The sequence below is a fragment of the Trachymyrmex septentrionalis genome, unplaced genomic scaffold (genome assembly GCF_001594115.1).
Source record: "Trachymyrmex septentrionalis isolate Tsep2-gDNA-1 unplaced genomic scaffold, Tsep1.0 scaffold81, whole genome shotgun sequence".
Classification (NCBI taxonomy): Eukaryota; Metazoa; Arthropoda; class Insecta; order Hymenoptera; family Formicidae; genus Trachymyrmex; species Trachymyrmex septentrionalis.
In genome coordinates, this window is record NW_017305997.1 from 1816747 (window position 1) to 1835041 (window position 18295).

Sequence of the window (18295 nt, forward strand, 5' to 3'; positions counted from 1 at the left end):
AAACCAATTTATACTTCAACGGGAAGTCCACAAAGAAATAGCTTAGGCTCGCCGCAGCGAAATCACGCCGCTGCTGGAGCTGTCAGATCGATTCTTCACACATCCTTCGAGCTTGCACGATAAGTATTAAGTAATCTGTAAAGATCAACTAATGAGAATGTTACATTTTCAGTCAAATCTTGGGAAAAATGAGTAGTTTAAAACCCGAAAATATATATACGTTGTGAGATATGCAAGAAAGCAATGATAGATAAGTGTGTCTCGATAAAAAGATCGATTTTCCTCAAACGAAAATAACGATTTTAAACCGATCTATTTTGAGCTTTTTAACTGAAAAAGGGACTATTTAAATCCATCTCTTTGTAAAAGAATTGCTTTATTTTTTTTTTAACAAAGAGGACTATTTTGAAGCGGTCTTTTTGTAAAAATCGATTTTTAGCGAATCAATCTGGAGATTGCGCATCCATAGTGGTAACCCAGTTTTTTTGAGTTAAATAATAGTAATCCAATCTGTTGAATTAAAAGTAATATTGTGTTATTTTTAACTTCCATACGTATCAAAATATAAATCCATTTATTTCTGTGATTAATTTCAAAGTATACAATATCCATATTAACGTTTGCATTTAGTAAATGTAACACTAAATTTGAGATAAAGTTATATTTTCTAATTGTTTTAATTAAATTAACGACACATTGAATAGGAACAGTGGTGATCTTTAAAAATGATTAAAAATAACTCAAATTATTTGAGTTAACAGTGTAGCATTTTTGGGAAACAAGATTATCACAAACATTCGAAGCCGAGGAGAAGATAAAGACTGTAAGTGCGAATAAAGTAATTATCGTGAATTGTCCTCTTTCGCGGCAATAAAAATTCGTTAAAAGTCGCAGGTAGGACAGGTGGTCCTCCACATTCCTCCAACGCTTCGAATGCGAAGAACTATTAACGTGACACGTAAGTGGCATTTTTCGTTCTATAGGGCCGTAATTAAAAATTCTTGTGTAGTTTGAAAGTAGATTCATACGGAAGTTTAACGCGCTGGCGGGCCAAAGTTCCGCGCTCGCCTGCGAATCGTGGCACTGACGGCTACTCGGCGCCATCGAACTAAATGATCATTAATTGCGAACCCTGGGTACATTATGCGAATTACTTGAGCGACAGCTATGTCGCTAATATTAAGTTCCTTGGTAGAAGAATGCCGGTATCTCGCTCAATTATAACTTTCTGTGAAACTTGCTTATTAGTGACATGAAAAATTCAGATCTATCTTTGCCATTTTATGTTGATATACTTATTATAGTTGATGGTCTCAAGATAATTTAACTCCGTCAGAATCTTACTAAAGACAAAATAGAAACGGAAACTAATAAAGTAAGGTTTAATCTGTCTCCATATTAATCTTATAAAATTTTTATCTTTTCCTGCGCGTGTTATTATTATTTCAAAAATTTGTAAACTAATTTCATACTTTTTTAATATAAACTTCTCTATAAATAAAAACTGTACTTGTTCACTTACAAGTTTATATGTAGGTATTTTCGTTGTACGTTAATAATTATAATAATAATAATAACAATAACAACAACAACAACAACAATAATAATAACAACAGTAATGATAATTTTTAAGTGTATGCATAAATTATTATATACAGAGTGTTTAATAATATATATTACATTTTGCTTTACTTGTGATAATGATTTCAAACAATAATTAAAATTACATGATAATGTCTTGATACGATTTAATTTCAATTTGATACGTATTCGTAGTTGTGATGGCAATAGCCAAATTCAATCATACAACGCAGCATCACTTCTCCGAGCTCGTTACCGTATCATCGTCAGTAACGAGCTCATATCGTCATTACGTTCACTGATTCGCGAGCCGTGATCCGCTGTATTGTTAGATGCGAGATATCCCTGAGAGGGAAATACAGGCAATAAATAATTGCTCAGTGCTGTCTTTGTTATCTGGTTCGTAAGATTCGATACAAACGCTCTTAACTACATTACGAGTAACGTAGAAATCTCGTTAACGATTTCAATTTAATTAAAATGAGCTATAAGTACTGGAAGTATAAATGTAAACTGGAACAATTAGGATCGTCGAATAAAATAATATGATATTTCTCTAATAAAATTAGTAATTATTGTTACAATTTATTATATATAAATGATGATTATTAAGTAAAATATTCGTATAAATTTTAATGCCGTTTATAAGAGTTACCTAGCGTTAAAATATCATTACGTTGTCACGCTTGTGCCCAACTTTAATAATTGACATTGATTTGAGAGTTTAACATACGTCCTTCGTAGGGGAGACCTGTTTTGGCAGGTAAACTATGGGTAAACAACATGACGTCAGTGTGGAATCCAAGGTTGAGCAGGTGCTGGCAAATGGGAAAGAAGAAGAAAGGAAAGGCGCGCGAGGATGCAGGCAGGAGGGAAACCCCCGGGGGTGGCTCGTGCGCGGGCGCGGTTTGCGGGTCAGAGTGCGTCGGGTATATAACCGGGCGGATGCCGTCATCCCTTAGTCTCGCGCTTTTCGTCGTCGCGGCAACTCGCTCGAGCTCGACGCCGATGTCGTTACCGTGATCTGTGACGTTCTGATGTGCGGTGCATACCGATTTACACCTCGTGCCAATTGGCAAGGTGTCCGATATCAGATTATAGGCTTTCGAGAAGTACTTACGTTTATCCCGCCCGAATAAGCAAAGAAACGCGGTAGCTCCCCATCCACCTCCTGATGATATCACCGATCAGTCGAGAGAATTATATTTTTACCCTTGCCATCGCATTCGAGCATCTTTAATGCGAATTATATGCTACCGCGCGTTTTTAACTAAAAGTCAGAAAAGAGTATCGAAAAGAGCAATCAAAAAAAGAAAAATAATCGGTACGAAAGTATTGAATTTTTCAAGTACAATACCTCGGTAGATTCAAATGAAGGATCGGAGCTATTAAAAATACCTCTAATTAAAAATCGTCCATAATTTTTTACCTTGCGAAATTTCTCGTTCCTTTGTCCGAAGTCACTCGATCGATTTGACGCGAATGGACAAGACGAACATTGAAGAACATTTACTAGCTACTGCTCGAACGTCGAGTACGCCCGACTTTTGACATCTCGTTGAAGGCAAGCAGTGGGAACCATACTGAGTGAGATCGTCGAGGCGTCAGAAGTTCGACCCTAGTTCTCGCATGCCCGATGGAATCGGAGAAAAAAACCATCGACTTGACACTTATTCAACGATTGAATTCGACGACGCAGGAAGTGAACAGCCGAAGGAGGACAGGGAACAAGAAGAAGCGACCAAGTGGCAGTGGCGCCAAGGGGAGGAGATAGGAGAGTGGTAGCGAGAAAAGTAGGAGGTCGACGAGGGAGGTGAAGGTGCTGTCGCGGAGGATTTGAAGCCGTGCCCTCGGCGAGATACGAGCCGTTTGTATAGATCTATATGCACGGTAAAATTGTGGCGACGGAGGAGCCCTGGCTCGACGAGTATCTGGGTCACACAGCCGTCTTCTCGTTGCACCCCACTGCTCTTCATAGTTCTACAAAATTTTCCAGATGCAGCAAAAAAAAAAATGGAGACTCATCGTAGACTGACCGTACGAGTTCTCGTTCTTGAAGCGCACGGGAATCGCATTGACGTGGGACGATCAAAATAAATTGTTATCTCTCATCAAGCAATTATATTAATTGTGTTTGCCGTGACGTTACGCAAACGTTTATGCCAACTGTTAGGGCTCACGAAATATCGAGCGCCGGAAGAAATGCCCAGAGCGCTGTGTTCCGTGTCAACGTAATTGAAAATCCGATTGTAGAGTAGGTAGATAACGAGCATCAAATGCTCCGTGACCTGCTCCGGAACGAAGTCGCAATTTATATAATCGTAATGTTAACTTGTCACTTACGTCCGAGAGCGGTAAGTGTGCTATAGACGTATCGTTTTACTCTGCCGGGAGAATCCGTAATGATCAGCAGCGCGGATCAGTGATTTGCGGTTGGAAAGCGGATCGATCCAATACCCGCCGCTAGCGCGGTAACGAGCTGTTACGTTGTTACGCGGTTACGTAAAAAGGATCTACCTGGATCCCCCACGGGGGCAATTCCCGAGGAAAGTCCACGCGAGGGCTATTATCGTGGGTCGTGAGCGGTTTACGCGCGGAACCTGCTACCACCCTTCATCTAGAGTCACGCTCGAGTCGGGCCGATAAATAATGAACTCCTGCAGTCATTTGTCAAGCTCACCGTGGGACAAACGAATGCTCGTCGAGGCGTAGCCCGGTAGTCGGCCTAAATGGGAGAGATCAACGCGAGGTACCGGCTAGCACCGCGACATTTCGCGTTGCTTTGCCGCCAACGTTACGCAAGAATCAGGTCCCTTTGACTCGAAACCGGGAATCGAAAAGCCAAACGGTATATACGAGCAATCGGCCTTTACGATTTCTCCGCTCCGTAAAGCTATTGATGAAACAAACACCAAGGGTGAAATGTCGAGTCGTTTGTAATTGAAACGGTGCTTAGTAGCGATCCTTAAACGCTGAAAGGACGCGCAGAAGGTACGCTTTCCGAACGTGAGCTTTCTCACCTGAGCGTTCGCTTTAGAAATGCGAGAGTCAGCTGATTCCGATCGCGATCAGTGCAGCTATACTGGGCAGTGCGGTGAATCGCGCAGGAGATAACGGCTCGCGACTTCATGATAGTGCTCGCGCTTCGGGCTCGCGGACGTACGAACGAACGTGAGAACTTATCTCGTGCGTGGTACCGAGCAACGCCAAGCGACATGAGGCGACGGAACAACGGTTCCGCTTGCTTCTGCCAGGCATCGTCGGTCAAGAAAGGTGGCCGTGGCGGATGCAACGAGACTGAGGCGAACGAGCCACCGGGATGGTGCATCTACGCGGCAGTCGCGCTTGTCGCGGTCGGCTGTTATCTCAATGCCCTCGACTGCGACTTCGTGCACGACGATATACCGGCGGTGGTGAGAAACAGGGACGTGATCGGCGAGGCATCGTGGAGCAGTGTCCTCAACGATGATTTCTGGGGTACGCCGATGGAGAGCATCAATAGTCACAAGAGCTATCGACCTTTCACCACTTTGACGTTTCGGTGAGTCAATATTTCTCTCACGTTTATCGTCCTCTTTAGTGAATTTGTCTAAGAATTAAACAGAAGATTTGACCTGGTTATTTTGGAGTAGAAAGCTTTAAGTCAATGACCGAAACGGGTATGACGAACGGGAAATTGAATTGTTGTTGAATTTATTCGTAATTTTTTATTAATTGTCACTTACTTGAACGTGTAGTGATTTCAATACTAGCTAGACTACTATTTACGTATTGTTACGTATTTTGATTTGATCCGCCTTCTCTTTCTTCCTCGCGGCTCGTTTGTCAAACTGGTCTTTTAGGACAATCCGTTAAACAGAAAAGTGAATACGATTCGGTGCACGGTCGTATCCGTCCGGATGAAATAAGACGGCAAGAAATTGTCTCGAGAAACGTGTCTGGTTGCCTGACGTTCCAAACACATGGCACAACCACGTAGCTCGGCAGTACCGGCATCCTAGTCGTTCTTACCGAGACATCTCGGATCTCGCGTACATATATATATATATATTGTATATGTGTACACACACACACACACACACACACATATATATATATATACACATATGCATGTATGTATGTACATATGCATGTACTTTCAAGTACACGTACATGTGTAGATACATAGCCGTACATAGATATATCCCATGCAATCGGAGATGCACCTTATGGTCGTACCACTAAGGATGGATCGGCAAGAACCGTTCTCTGACCACGACGGAAGCGACCGAGCATACGGTAGTGTGTGCGGTAACGTGTCATGTAGAGCACACCAAACTTCTACCCTCTCTCTCTCTCTCTCTCTGTCTCTCTCTCTCTCTCTCTCTCTCTCTCTCTCTCTCTCTCTTCACTCTCCTGACCATTCCTTCTTCCCGGCCGCTCTCTGCCCGCCGATTTGATGCATGGATACCAGTTTGCCACTCCACGTGCAATACTGCATATTGGCTGGTATTGGACGATCCATCACGTCGCAAGACACCGGCACATCGCTCATCCACCCTTAACGCTCCAGATGCTGTTACCAACTTCGACGAGGTGTGTGCGGGCGCGAAACGTGGCGCGCGGGAGGCGGATCGGTCGGGAAAAGGGAGCAGTCGGGCGTAAGGGCGAAGGCATAAACGCCTTCGCGTTTCGCGTGTTATCGGAAGTGGAACGCATCCATAATCCCCGGGCGCGGAGACGCCGGCGCGGCGCGCCGCGGCGCGCCGCGAACCGCATTCGTCTCGTCTCGTCTCGTCGAGAAGACGAGATTTTAACGATCTGGATCGCCACTGACGCGCGGGGGCTGCTTTTATATCGTGCGGCGGAGAGGGAGGAGGGTGGTACGATATCCTGGTATCTCTCATTGTTGCCGCCACTCGATTCCACCGAGGAGGAGAGTGGTTTATGCGCGTGCGAAAAATGCGCCGCTTACGCTGACACGTGGTTGAAAGGATAAGCGAAGATTTATGTGTCAGCCGTTTAAGGCGAGAGTTGTCTACAATATTGGATGGTTGATGTATGGTTACTTTTCGTCATTTGTTTGATGGCCGAGGGCCGTACACGTGTACGAGAAAATTACCGATCTCTATCTTGTCTAATAATCTATTCCAGCATTTTATTGCGTCTGCAGAGTAGACGCAAATAAAAAGAAAGAAAAGAAAGAAATTGGATTCGAGTACGCTGGATTTTCTCTGATCGTCGATAACACCGATAATTCTTTCTGTGCTGGCAATCGTGCTTTGCATCCGTCGTCGGCACACACAGGTGGAAAGCTTTGGACAATTCCGCGCCCCTTTCCCGAGCACATTTGTACATACGTATTCTCTATTTTCCATCCCTGCCGCGTGACGCGTCTTTTCATCGTCTGTTCTCTTTATTGCTACGAAACTCTGACAGCGCTGCTTACGGTAGCTGCTGCTTTGAGAATTCGAGTTCTCGAATGAAAATGCACCGGGGCGACCCCAAAAGTCCAGAGTGCATTCGTGGCAGTTGACCCAACGCCTTCCGCACGGACCGCTCCAAAGTTTCTGAGAGAGATTCCCAGGGTACTTCCTCCAAGCAGTCATCGTATTCTGCCATACTGGCGTATGTATACTTTTATACGTTTTATCTCATCTGTATCATCGTATATGGTGTATATATATATATACGGGGGGGTCAGCTACGTCCTACAGACTGATAGACGTGGGCAATCTTATACTCAACGTGTGTAGCGTATCGTTTCGTAGATCTCATCAGCGATCGTTTCCCCTTGAGTTTAATTCGCGTGTTTGGTCGCTTCGCCGACGTTTTTGACACGACGGGTGCTAATTGAGATGATATCAGCCGCACGGCAGCGTATCTTATCGCGAAGGGATATTTGGAAAGCAGTTATTTGCAGTCCGCGGATTCGCGCGGGTCACGTATGGTATTTGATAGGAAAAATGGGATTTCATGCAAGTTGTATGTATTTCTATTGTACTTGCTTATGGCCGGAAATAATTTACGGGGCGCGGAGTCGAGCGAGAGTCTTTGCTCCGGCGTGTCGAATGAATAACAATTCAGAGAGAGAGAGAGACTTCGCCGAGCGATTCGTTTCCACGTTTGCGAGAGGGCGAGCTTCACGGGTTGACGACCACGTTAGATTATTACGTCCGCAAATAGACTGCGGAATATGCTCCAGATAGTATACGATAAAGGAGAAAGGCTGGATAAAATCAAGTGACGCCTTATTACCCCCCGGCTGAGAGAGCATACAGGTGTCTAATAATACGCGCTCGCTTATTGAGATTACGTATGAAAATTGGTTGCTCTAATGCCCCGATGTATTTATGAAATAGCGATTAGCGTGGGCTGTATGAATAATCTAGGAATAAATATTCGCCTTCGATTAAAACCGAAGGAAATCAGGATGGTCTCTGCAAATTTACGGCGTGCTTTTTACCGAGTTAAAAGTCCGCTCTCGGTACGCGCGAGAGCGATTATTGAAGCTCTGCAAACATTAAATTTACCTATCCAATTAACGCGGCACACTCGTTCACGCGATATTATGTTATTTACGTGCAGTTCAATTAAGAGAAATCTCCGTGTCCTCGGCAGAATATTCGCGCTTCCCTATTACGTTCTTCTTCAGCGGATTTATCAACGCATCCGGTGTACCTTGATAATGCACACATTACACACTCACTCACACGCTCCCGCTCACTCTCTGAAGCTCTTTGGTACCTATACAATAACGATCGATATAATCGCGTTCATCACAAGTTGGAACTTATACTGTTTTCCCTGGAGATTCTTCTTTGTTTCGTTACTCATGGCCAGGAATACTGCGCGTATTGCGGTAAACTCGTGGCCGAAAACCGTGACGGTGAATATCCACTGATTTTTTTCGTGATAGCCGACGGCGACAAACCGTCATCTGAATTCGATCATCTCCGTTTGGCTTGTCTGCGTTGAAACACGATCCACAAATTCTACTATCACTACTAAAAGTATCTTTTTTTTATCCTAGATTTTTTTGTATCCTTTTATTTATTCCTAGATATTACCTAAATGGCAACCGAAAGAGAGAAAGAGAAGCTAATTTTGCGAATAACGTTGACTAATGGCCCGTTCAAAGAGATGCTGGAATGATCTAATTATCGAAACATTACAGTTCTATAAAAAAATCTCCAAATAATTAACTGAATAAAATTAAGGGAATAAAAAATCCTTGTACAGGATTGAAGTAGACGTAAAATTGGGAGGTGGTGGCAGTAGACTTTATACTGAAATTGAAAAAAAGGTGAAAACTTACTTATTTTTTAACTCGTAGAACTGTCACCTGACGTAAATGTTAAAGCTCGTATGAAAAAAATGACAATGCATTATCCGTTGGATTATCTGAACGAACAATACTGAGTTTGCTGAAAATTTAAAAAACTTAAAAAAAGCTTTATATTGATCTGCAAATTACATGTATATGTATGCTTAGCGAAGACTCGGAATGGTAAACAAAGCAGTAATTGCGTCTAGCAGTAAGTGCTCTTGCAGAAGTACAATTACAAGAGCACCAGTAAGTGGATCTTGCAAGAGATAGCGTTGCAATATGTTAAATAAGAACAGATGTATGCGTTTGAATGGGATAGAACGACAATGTGAGAAATAAATTAAAGACGTCATTATTATTGACATTTTAAATTTGGAGTTAAAAAAAGTCTGTACTATCCAATATCGATCAAGTTCAGCTGTCACTTCAGCATCACTTTAAGACTTCCTCATAAATAATGTCTCTTATTGACTCATTCATACGCTTGTTAGCATTTTACTGGCATTAAATCACGATCAGCGACTAAGTTAGGCGTTAGGCTGGTGATTTATGAGTCGGCCGACAGTGGCAATGGGCCACGTTTTGCGGCCGTCTCTTGTGAGAGAATAATTATTATTAAATTACTTGACCAGGACGCAACGTGGTGGAATTTCGTTCCGTGGCACTACTGACACGCATGAATGATTGCGCTGCTAGCTCTAATTTAGACGTGTGATATAACTTTGCGTTGCTCAGCACGTACGCCTCGTATTCGATTACGACACGATCTGTCGACTATGATATTTCATTTAGTCTTGCGATTAACTCATTATCGAGATAGGTATTGGAATTTCATGTTATCATTATCAATATTTGCTTTATCAATAACAATTCAACAAAGTGGCGGCACATGCTTTTCGACATGTATAGAGATACATATTTTCTATCGAGACAAAAACGTGCTTTAAAATTGTTAAGTCATTGAAATAATGTGACCATTTGAATAACACATGTCGTTATCTTTACGCTAAAAGCGTAAACATGTAAATTTTCAAATGAAATGTGTTTTGAAATGAATTATCGAATTGCATTTTATTTATTTATTTAAATACTGAAAATATAAATTTGTATAAAAGAGTGCATTGTCCATAAAAATTTATGGAAAATGCTTTATTCAGTCTAAACTAGATAGCGCTCAAAAATATTACAGTGTGAATTTATAATGTATATCCAGTTTTGTAAAAATGAGTACAATATACAAACTTGGATATGTATTATAAATTTATATTGAAATAACATATTGTTAAGTACAAAAATGTAGCACAGATCAAACGAGACATTTTCCTTACAAAGGAATGTTGCTTTTCGATTTTGATGAGTTTCGAACGTTATTTTCTAAACAAAAATAAGAAACACGTATTTTTTATAACACTCTTTTGAAGAATATTCGCGTTTTGTTATTGTTTTTTTAAGCAAATATCGTGAAATTGCATATAAAAGATAGAAAGAATATTTTGAATAAAAGTCGAATTGTTTGAAAAATATTTTGTAATAATAATTTAAAAAAGTATACATAATATAAAGTTTATTTATAAAAAAATATAAATTAAAACATTATTTTTAAATTATAATTTTTAAGGACTTTTAAAACAATTCAAAGTGTTGCACTCTCTAAAATTGTGATTGAGCTCTTGTTAAAAAAATACGTGTTTCTTATTTTTATCTATAGAAAACAACATATTTAAAGCTCAAAATCAAAAAAACCTTTCCATAAATTTCCTTGTTAGTTGTGTTATTTACACATTATTACTGTAACTAATACTAATACTCCACTTACGATTGTTTATATTTTGTTTAAAAATTTATTACATTTATAATAAAAATAAATAAAAGTTTTAATACAAAATTGACAATTTGGAATATCAATACTTCTTTACACATAAACGATCCAATTTTTTCGCCAAGAAAAGTTTGATTTCTTAACATATTATCGTTATACTACTATCTAATTTAACTATATTACTAACGTTTTATTCTATTCTATATTTAATATCTGAACGACGGAAATGAATCATGTATTATAGATATCAATGTGTGTACGCTAACTTGCGGTTTGATATATGCGATGACACGTTTTGTATTTCGGTGCAAGTTCAAGGGGAAAATATCTCATCTGAGTGCACTTCAAAAAGTGGGCATTTCCACATTGAAGTATCACGAATCGCGTTTCCCTCTGGTGTTCTTCGTTTATGACGAGTAGAAGTTCTTCCCGTTTTATTTGAGTTGTTCAGGCAGGACAGTTTCATGAGCGAACTCTTCAGACCAAGTGCATTCAGGCTGTACTTGCATCGTCGATGTGAGGAAGGGACATTCTAGTTTCAAACGCGACAAGAATATGCTATTTATACGTCTATGAATGTTCTTTCAATCCGATCATGGCGGGAAACCCAGCGCGCATTTGTCTTTTCCAAGATGTACCACTTTTGTTTTATTGGATCGGCGAACTTTTGAGTTGTTACAGGCTACATTACATATAAGAAAAAGATGAGATTTCGTAAATCCAGAACGAAGAAAGGAGATCTACCTTGCGTTTTCAACTCCACCAACGTAATAGTATATTCTTCTACTGTAAATCACGTTCAAGCAATTCAGATTCATATCACTTACTTGTTACGACATAATTTCAAAATTTGTCATTTTTTAGTTGTTTGCAAAAAAAAAAGAACGGAAATACAAAGGAAAAAAAAGGAAAAAAAACAAACTTTAAAAAGGTACGTTACTTTTTTATTCTTTTATAATTATTACATCAACATTGCATCACAAATTTTAATGATTTAAAACACTCATTTTTCAGAAAATTGCGTTTTTTAAATTGTATTATTGTTGTAGCAAATGAGTGATATATGATATTTTTGTTGAATACATTATGAAATATTTACATCGTAAAAAATTTTGCAAGTCGAAAGAGCTCGTTAAAAATCATTTCCATTTTTCATCGTTTCCGTGAAAAGGCTTTTAATAATATGGATATATTATCTATTCCGACGTCTTGACGTTCTGTATAACGCGCTCATTTGCCCGTGAAGCTCATTTCCGACGTAGTGAAGATTATAATATTTCCCTTCGATTAATCGTACAGTCAAATGGACGCGCGCCATTAAATTTTCGTCATTTGATAAAGTGTGGCCCCGTGATCGAGAAACGGCGGATTAATCAGGTGCAAGGTACAGGTGGTAAAAAAGATAATTCGCTTCCGCATGGACGCGTCATTGGGTTCTCGTGGCACGTTGGCTGCCCCTATATCACTGCACTTCGTGCTGCGCAGTGATTCATCTAGAGCATTTCGTGACTCGTACCAGAAGCGTGCCGTGAGCAAACGCTGTAAACTCGTCCACTCGATGCACGTATATTAAAGAACACTTTTTCCGATGCGCGCGCTTGAGTATGCAGAGGAGAGCGTGGTTTGAACACTTTATTGCGCTATACGAGTATATAGACACGCATAATTTTCATTGACCCCGATAGACCCTGCGAAAACGACGACAAGCCCCAGCTTGAGAGAATTAATTAGTGGTTCGTTGCCTTATGGTTTCCTCGCCGAAACTCTAATTATTAGTATTGAATTATTATACGCTAATCATGCTCCCTTTAACTAATTAATTGGGAACACAATACGATTATCGAACGAAGTTGCTTAGAAATATGGATTTGAAATATGAACTATGAATCTCAAGCTCGTATTAGTATATTGGCAAACTGCTTTGTTACGGAATAGAAATATAAACGATTTTTAGATGTAAATCATTGTATATTGTAAACTTTGCTATTAACGCTGGATTATTAGGAATTATTTAACGAATGGAATACGTTAAAAAAATTATCTAAAAATATATTTTGCTAGAATATTTATTTATGTACAATATAAATTACAATATAAAAAAATATCAATTAAATGAAAATAGTGTGGTAGCTAATTACATGACTTCGAAATAGCTCTTCCGAACTGCGCCAGCTTTAAATGTGCGTGTACACACATAGTCTGACAGAGTTATGGAACAGGGTGCTTTGCAGCCTCCTTCGCTAGATAGTTAATTACTTAATTACGTCGTTGTAATTAGTTCACAGTTCCAAAGTCGGGCGTGCCATAGTTACCTGATTGACGTATCACTATAATAATAAATCGCTTCCTTATACATATGAAAAGACGAGGAAGATGAGTGTGTTGTAAAGTTAATATAATAAATGTCAATATTTATTTGTTTATAAATAAAATTGTTACGTGTCAATTTAAATTTTTATTTAGTACATTATCTTTTTCAACTTTTTGAATTTGACTAGTAAATTATTTATTATGTAAAATGTACGAAAAGCTTGAAATATCGCATTTATAGATAAAAAATTATTAATAGATATGCTGCAAAAGATTTCATTTACGGTACGTATAATCAACTTTCTTATTCACAATGGACAAGGCCAAAAAATAGCTTTACTCGCTCGAGTCAATTCAATTTCAAGCAACACCCTGAAGCCTTCAACTTCCTCCAAGTTTCAATGCAAAGAGTTCAATTACTTGCTTTTGTATGACACAAGTCATCTAACAAGAGAGAGAAGGACCTAGATAAGCTATGACATCATTTCTGAACGATTTTCTCAGAGCTTGTACACCCAAGCATGGTGCCAAAAAGAATGATGAAATTTTCAAAGTAAATTCAAATGCAGCAAATTGTTCAAAATTGGCAGTTTGAAAAGTAATGAAAAATAATGAAAAAAAAAAAGAAATTAAACTTTAATCATAAATATCCGAAATATGTCATATTTTCAATGAGTAAAAAATAATTATACTTGTTTGTTCATGTATTTTTTTTTAATCAGTGAAGTAATTAATTATTTAAGTAATGATTATTTGAAGGATAAATTAACTTTCTTTAATTAGTGTTACATAATGTTTATTGGAGTTTAATGTTATAATTAGAGGTTCGCTCAAAAACACGCACATACAATTACACACGTATCTACGTATAGTATTTTCATCTCTTACTCTTACATTTTGTATGCATTACTTTAAAAAGTACGATACGAAGTACGTCTGAACGTATGAAAGCAGGATTTTTTTGCATCGTATTTCATAGGAGATTCGAGCTTTCGCTTGAAAGTCTCATCATATGCAAAAGTGTCAGACCATTTCTTTATTTGCATTCTCTTTCCTTTATCTCAACGGCATAAAGTTTGCGTCTGTAATATCCATATTATAACATCGAGAATGTTAAAAGTATTGAATACAGATTTGAGGTAATTAATATTTCCATGATAATATTAGATTAAGTCTCGTTAAATGTCATTAAAGCATTGTATAATTAAATTACGTATTATATATTATTGACATTAAAACAATGAGAGGATTATTCTCTCTATACGAGAATTATTTCTATTAAAACTTATATATGTCGTTGTAATATATATTGACGAGGTCTTTGTTTATACAATAATTTTCACGATAATTAAATCTGGTTTTTAAACTTCAGCTTTAACAGGATACTTTATTTTCGTTCATTACGTTTTAAAAAATCGCGGTATTTTCCAGTAGCTATAAAAATACGACTCATTATAATCCCAGGTGCATACAACGATTGTATATCAGCTAACCTCTCGCATTTCTCATTTTTCACATTGAATTTTCACAGAGAATTGCTCAACGTCAGTCGTTATCTATAACGATGTCCGCTGACGCATATCTGCAATTTACATTGCGGACAAAGTTTCAACGGTAAAATCATTAGATTGTATTAATATTAACATTAATCAGTCGTATTATTATTTATATAGTTCATATGAGACCGTTGTAAATATTTGTTGACAATTTACAATTCTCGACGCGGCGCATATTGAATTTTTCACTTTCTCACCTCCTTGCTCATCCCCTTTTCTTTGATGTGCTTCTACTTTTGCATACAAAATTGAAAACCGAGATAACTTTCGGTACAATGGACCAGTGGCACTCGAAAGGACCAGTAACGCAGCGGCTACAAGAAAAAGCAGACAATAGATAGGAGAATATAGTGGAACGTACAAGCAATAGTGTATGACGTGATTCACAAAGCGAGAAAGATTTGTGGGAAAGAATTGTCGAGAATTCGTGTGAAATTTACACCCACGTCGCCGAGTCACAAAAAATGACATAATGCAACAATAATCTTTTTGTACCGCGGCTGATCTACGCAAGACACGTCGTAATAGATCGTACTCGGTCTTGTTTCCGGCAGTCCGGGTCGTTTCAGGGAAATTGGATTTAACGCGTGCCCTACGGCTAGTCCTCTCTTATCCGGTGTTTGTCCTTTTTTTTTTCTTTTCTCCTGCAAACGTGAGCGCCAGCGACGTCTCGTGATATTACTTGTATGTCGTGGTAAAGCCCAGGAGAAGTGGAATGTCATTAATCTCGGACAATCGTAAACCGAGTAACGTAAAATATACGGCCTCTCGCCGTTGTAATCCTGGTCGCGCGTCGGTTCAACTTCCGCTCGGCGTTACCGTTCTCGTGAACCGTGCAATATTATTAATATCGAGCCCAGCTCGAGACGAGCTTCATTAAGTATTACAATATAGTAATGGCCCATCTTCTGTTATTACATTGCATTTTCTAACGTTATTTTCTGTCTCTTTCTCTGCCTCTCCCGTTGACTGTCATCGCGCGCGTGGCTGTTATTAAACAGACAGCATCACTTCCGGGCACCGGAATCTGCTCTCTTAGGGTTGGAAATGCGATGTTTATAATAGCTGGCGTAATTATGACTATGGCAAGAAAGACATCAAGGAGATTACAGGCCTGTATCGTTGTCTGAAGCTTTATTTGATGCTCCTTCTAAACTTTCGCAAATAATAATTCTTAAACGTTGAAAATAACTTTATATTGGTATGCAAGGAGGAAATAATATATTTTCCTTTGTGAAAACATGATGAATTGTCGTTACGTTTCGTATATAAATGATTGAGTATCCTCTATATACGTAGTCTTGTAAATGTACAACTATAAATTAAATCATCGATCTTTGCTACTTACTGGATCCATCTGTATATAATCCGCTTGCGATATAATAGCAAACAACTCGTAAATAAATGTTAATTTCTTTCAACGATAAATCGCGTAAAATGTGGATGGCGATAACGAATAACTCATCCATTATTCGTTCAATCATGTGATGCAAACTCGAATTATGCGCCATAAAATCCCACGGGAATTCGGCGTTTTTCAGACTATGAATACTCGGATAATCGTGTATTGAATGAATTATGTTCTTTGATGAATTTATCAGCGCATTGCTTCGACATTTTAACGTCAATAGAAATACGGATAGTGAAGAAGAAAATTTATTCGGATAGAATCGGCGGAAGAGGCGCTTCGGAATAGAAGTGAGCATTCTAATAGGGTATGCTCCCCACGGAATAGCTTATTGACTGTTGATGTTTACCACCGACCACTTCGTAGGAAAAAAACAAACTTCTGTGCACTTGGGGTAGAACTGAGATTGCCTCCTTTTTCATCGCAAAGAAATCACCAAAAACAAGCAATTCCTCCTGTTGTTAGTGGTTTTTCTGACTCGCAAATATCGTTTTATCCCTCGAGAAAGATATGGTCGCGGAGATGATCGCACTATCGGAATTGAGAATCTTCTGTTATAGAGATCATTGAAATGTAAGGAATTTGCATTACGAGTGTGTCTAGTCACCGTGTCTGTCAACAAGTGCTCACTAAGCTTTCTCATCAACGCTTTCCATTACTCCGAAATTGTAATAGATTGACATTTGATTTTCCCATCCATTTCTGGGATCATGTGACACTTCTACATGATTACTTGTCTTACAAATTAACAAGAAAAATCTTTCTACTATGCAAGTTGAAAAAAAAAATGTTTTCTTCAAAAGTAGGACATTCCTTCTTCCAAGCAGTCTTTCATTTAAGGCTCCTGACTAGTCGCGGCGGCCATGTTGGAATTGTGATATCAGAAGCGAGAAATACACGTTAATTTATGTTGCATGTTGTTTGTAAGTAAAGACAATTTGAACGAAATGACGAGATAGTTTTAAAACACTTGTAAAAATCGATGAAAACTGTCCTTTCCTTTCTTGACAGTAAATGGTCGTAAAAGGCACGTAAAGTGAGCTTATATTCGGGCAGAAACACACGGTCTGACAGCTGTTGAAACGAGTAAAATATATGCTTTTACATATAAAATTCCAAGATAACTTTAATTTTCATCGATAATTACGACTTTGATAAGTACGAGACAAGTCGAGACATTTTCACAATTAAACAAATAATAATGAAATGGTATGCAATATAAATTTCACTTTTCCACGCTTATAAGTTCAACCGTGGCGAGGCGCTATAACACATACACACACGCGCCAAGACTACATGTACATGAGCTCGTGTTTGTGTGTGTGGTTACAGTTTGGCGAGGCCGCCATCTGATTCTGTGTCGTTGACTGAGTAATCAAGAACCTTAAATTAAAATATATAATTTTTTTAATTATAAGTGGAAAAAGTTAGAAGATAAGAATAAATCGCAAATAAGAGTTCCATTTTTGGTCGAAGCGGTTCTTGGTATTTAATAACAAATGTAGATTTATAAATGTATTTTTTACTTCTACAAACAAACACGCTGATTTGATTTGTCGGACTTGAAACACAATCATAAACTGAAACTGAAAATAACATGACAAGTTACGTGAATTGTTATTTTAATATTGATGTTTATAAGCATTTTAAAACACTGCGAAGAAATTAATTTTATAAAAGCTACGAGAATATTCTTCATCAACTTTTTATGCTGTTTTAATCGCCTATTTATCATTCATTTACTGTTTTATAATGTATATATCAGGAAGAGTCTTACACTTTATTTATGTAATACAATTATTACAGGCATTATAAGATAATATTAACATAATATAAAAAATGCAAATTAATATTTTCTGAAGAGTTCTAAAAGTTACGTATAGAGTGTAGTACATATTATAATATATACACAGTTTTTGCTTTCTTACTAACTTACGGAATAGATATGTTTAAAGTATCGGGAGGCTGCTTGGTTTTCGATGAGAATAGGGATAGAGTTGGGACAGCAATTTACGTTTAACCAGCGCCGGGGCGTAATCTGTTTAAACTCCCAGAACAATGTACGAAGGGCAAAACGTTATCTACGGAGCTTAGCGAGGCTCAACACTCGCAAACAGTAAAACACGAGTGGACAGGAGGTTGGTGACGACGATGGCGTTACCGGCATCGTAGCTTACATCTCGCCTATCCGGTTATTCCGATTGTTCCGTTATCACGTGAAATTCGAGTAGCGGATTGTTTGAACAGCATAGTCACTAGTCTTTTGACAGATCTAGGATTATAGTCAAATGTCATTTTATATATATATATAT

General features: G+C 38.4%; 1 protein-coding gene across 1 annotated transcript in view; it reads left to right on the forward strand.

The window, feature by feature from the left end:
* Positions 1–3674: 3674 nt before the first annotated feature.
* Positions 3675–18295, forward strand: part of LOC108754890 (transmembrane and TPR repeat-containing protein 1-like) — a 157443-nt gene continuing 142822 nt past the window's right edge. The window contains exon 1 of the mRNA XM_018497547.1: positions 3675–5122. Coding sequence (XP_018353049.1) covers positions 4710–5122 — 413 coding nt within the window. The 5' untranslated portion in view covers positions 3675–4709. The remainder of the gene's footprint in view (positions 5123–18295) is intronic.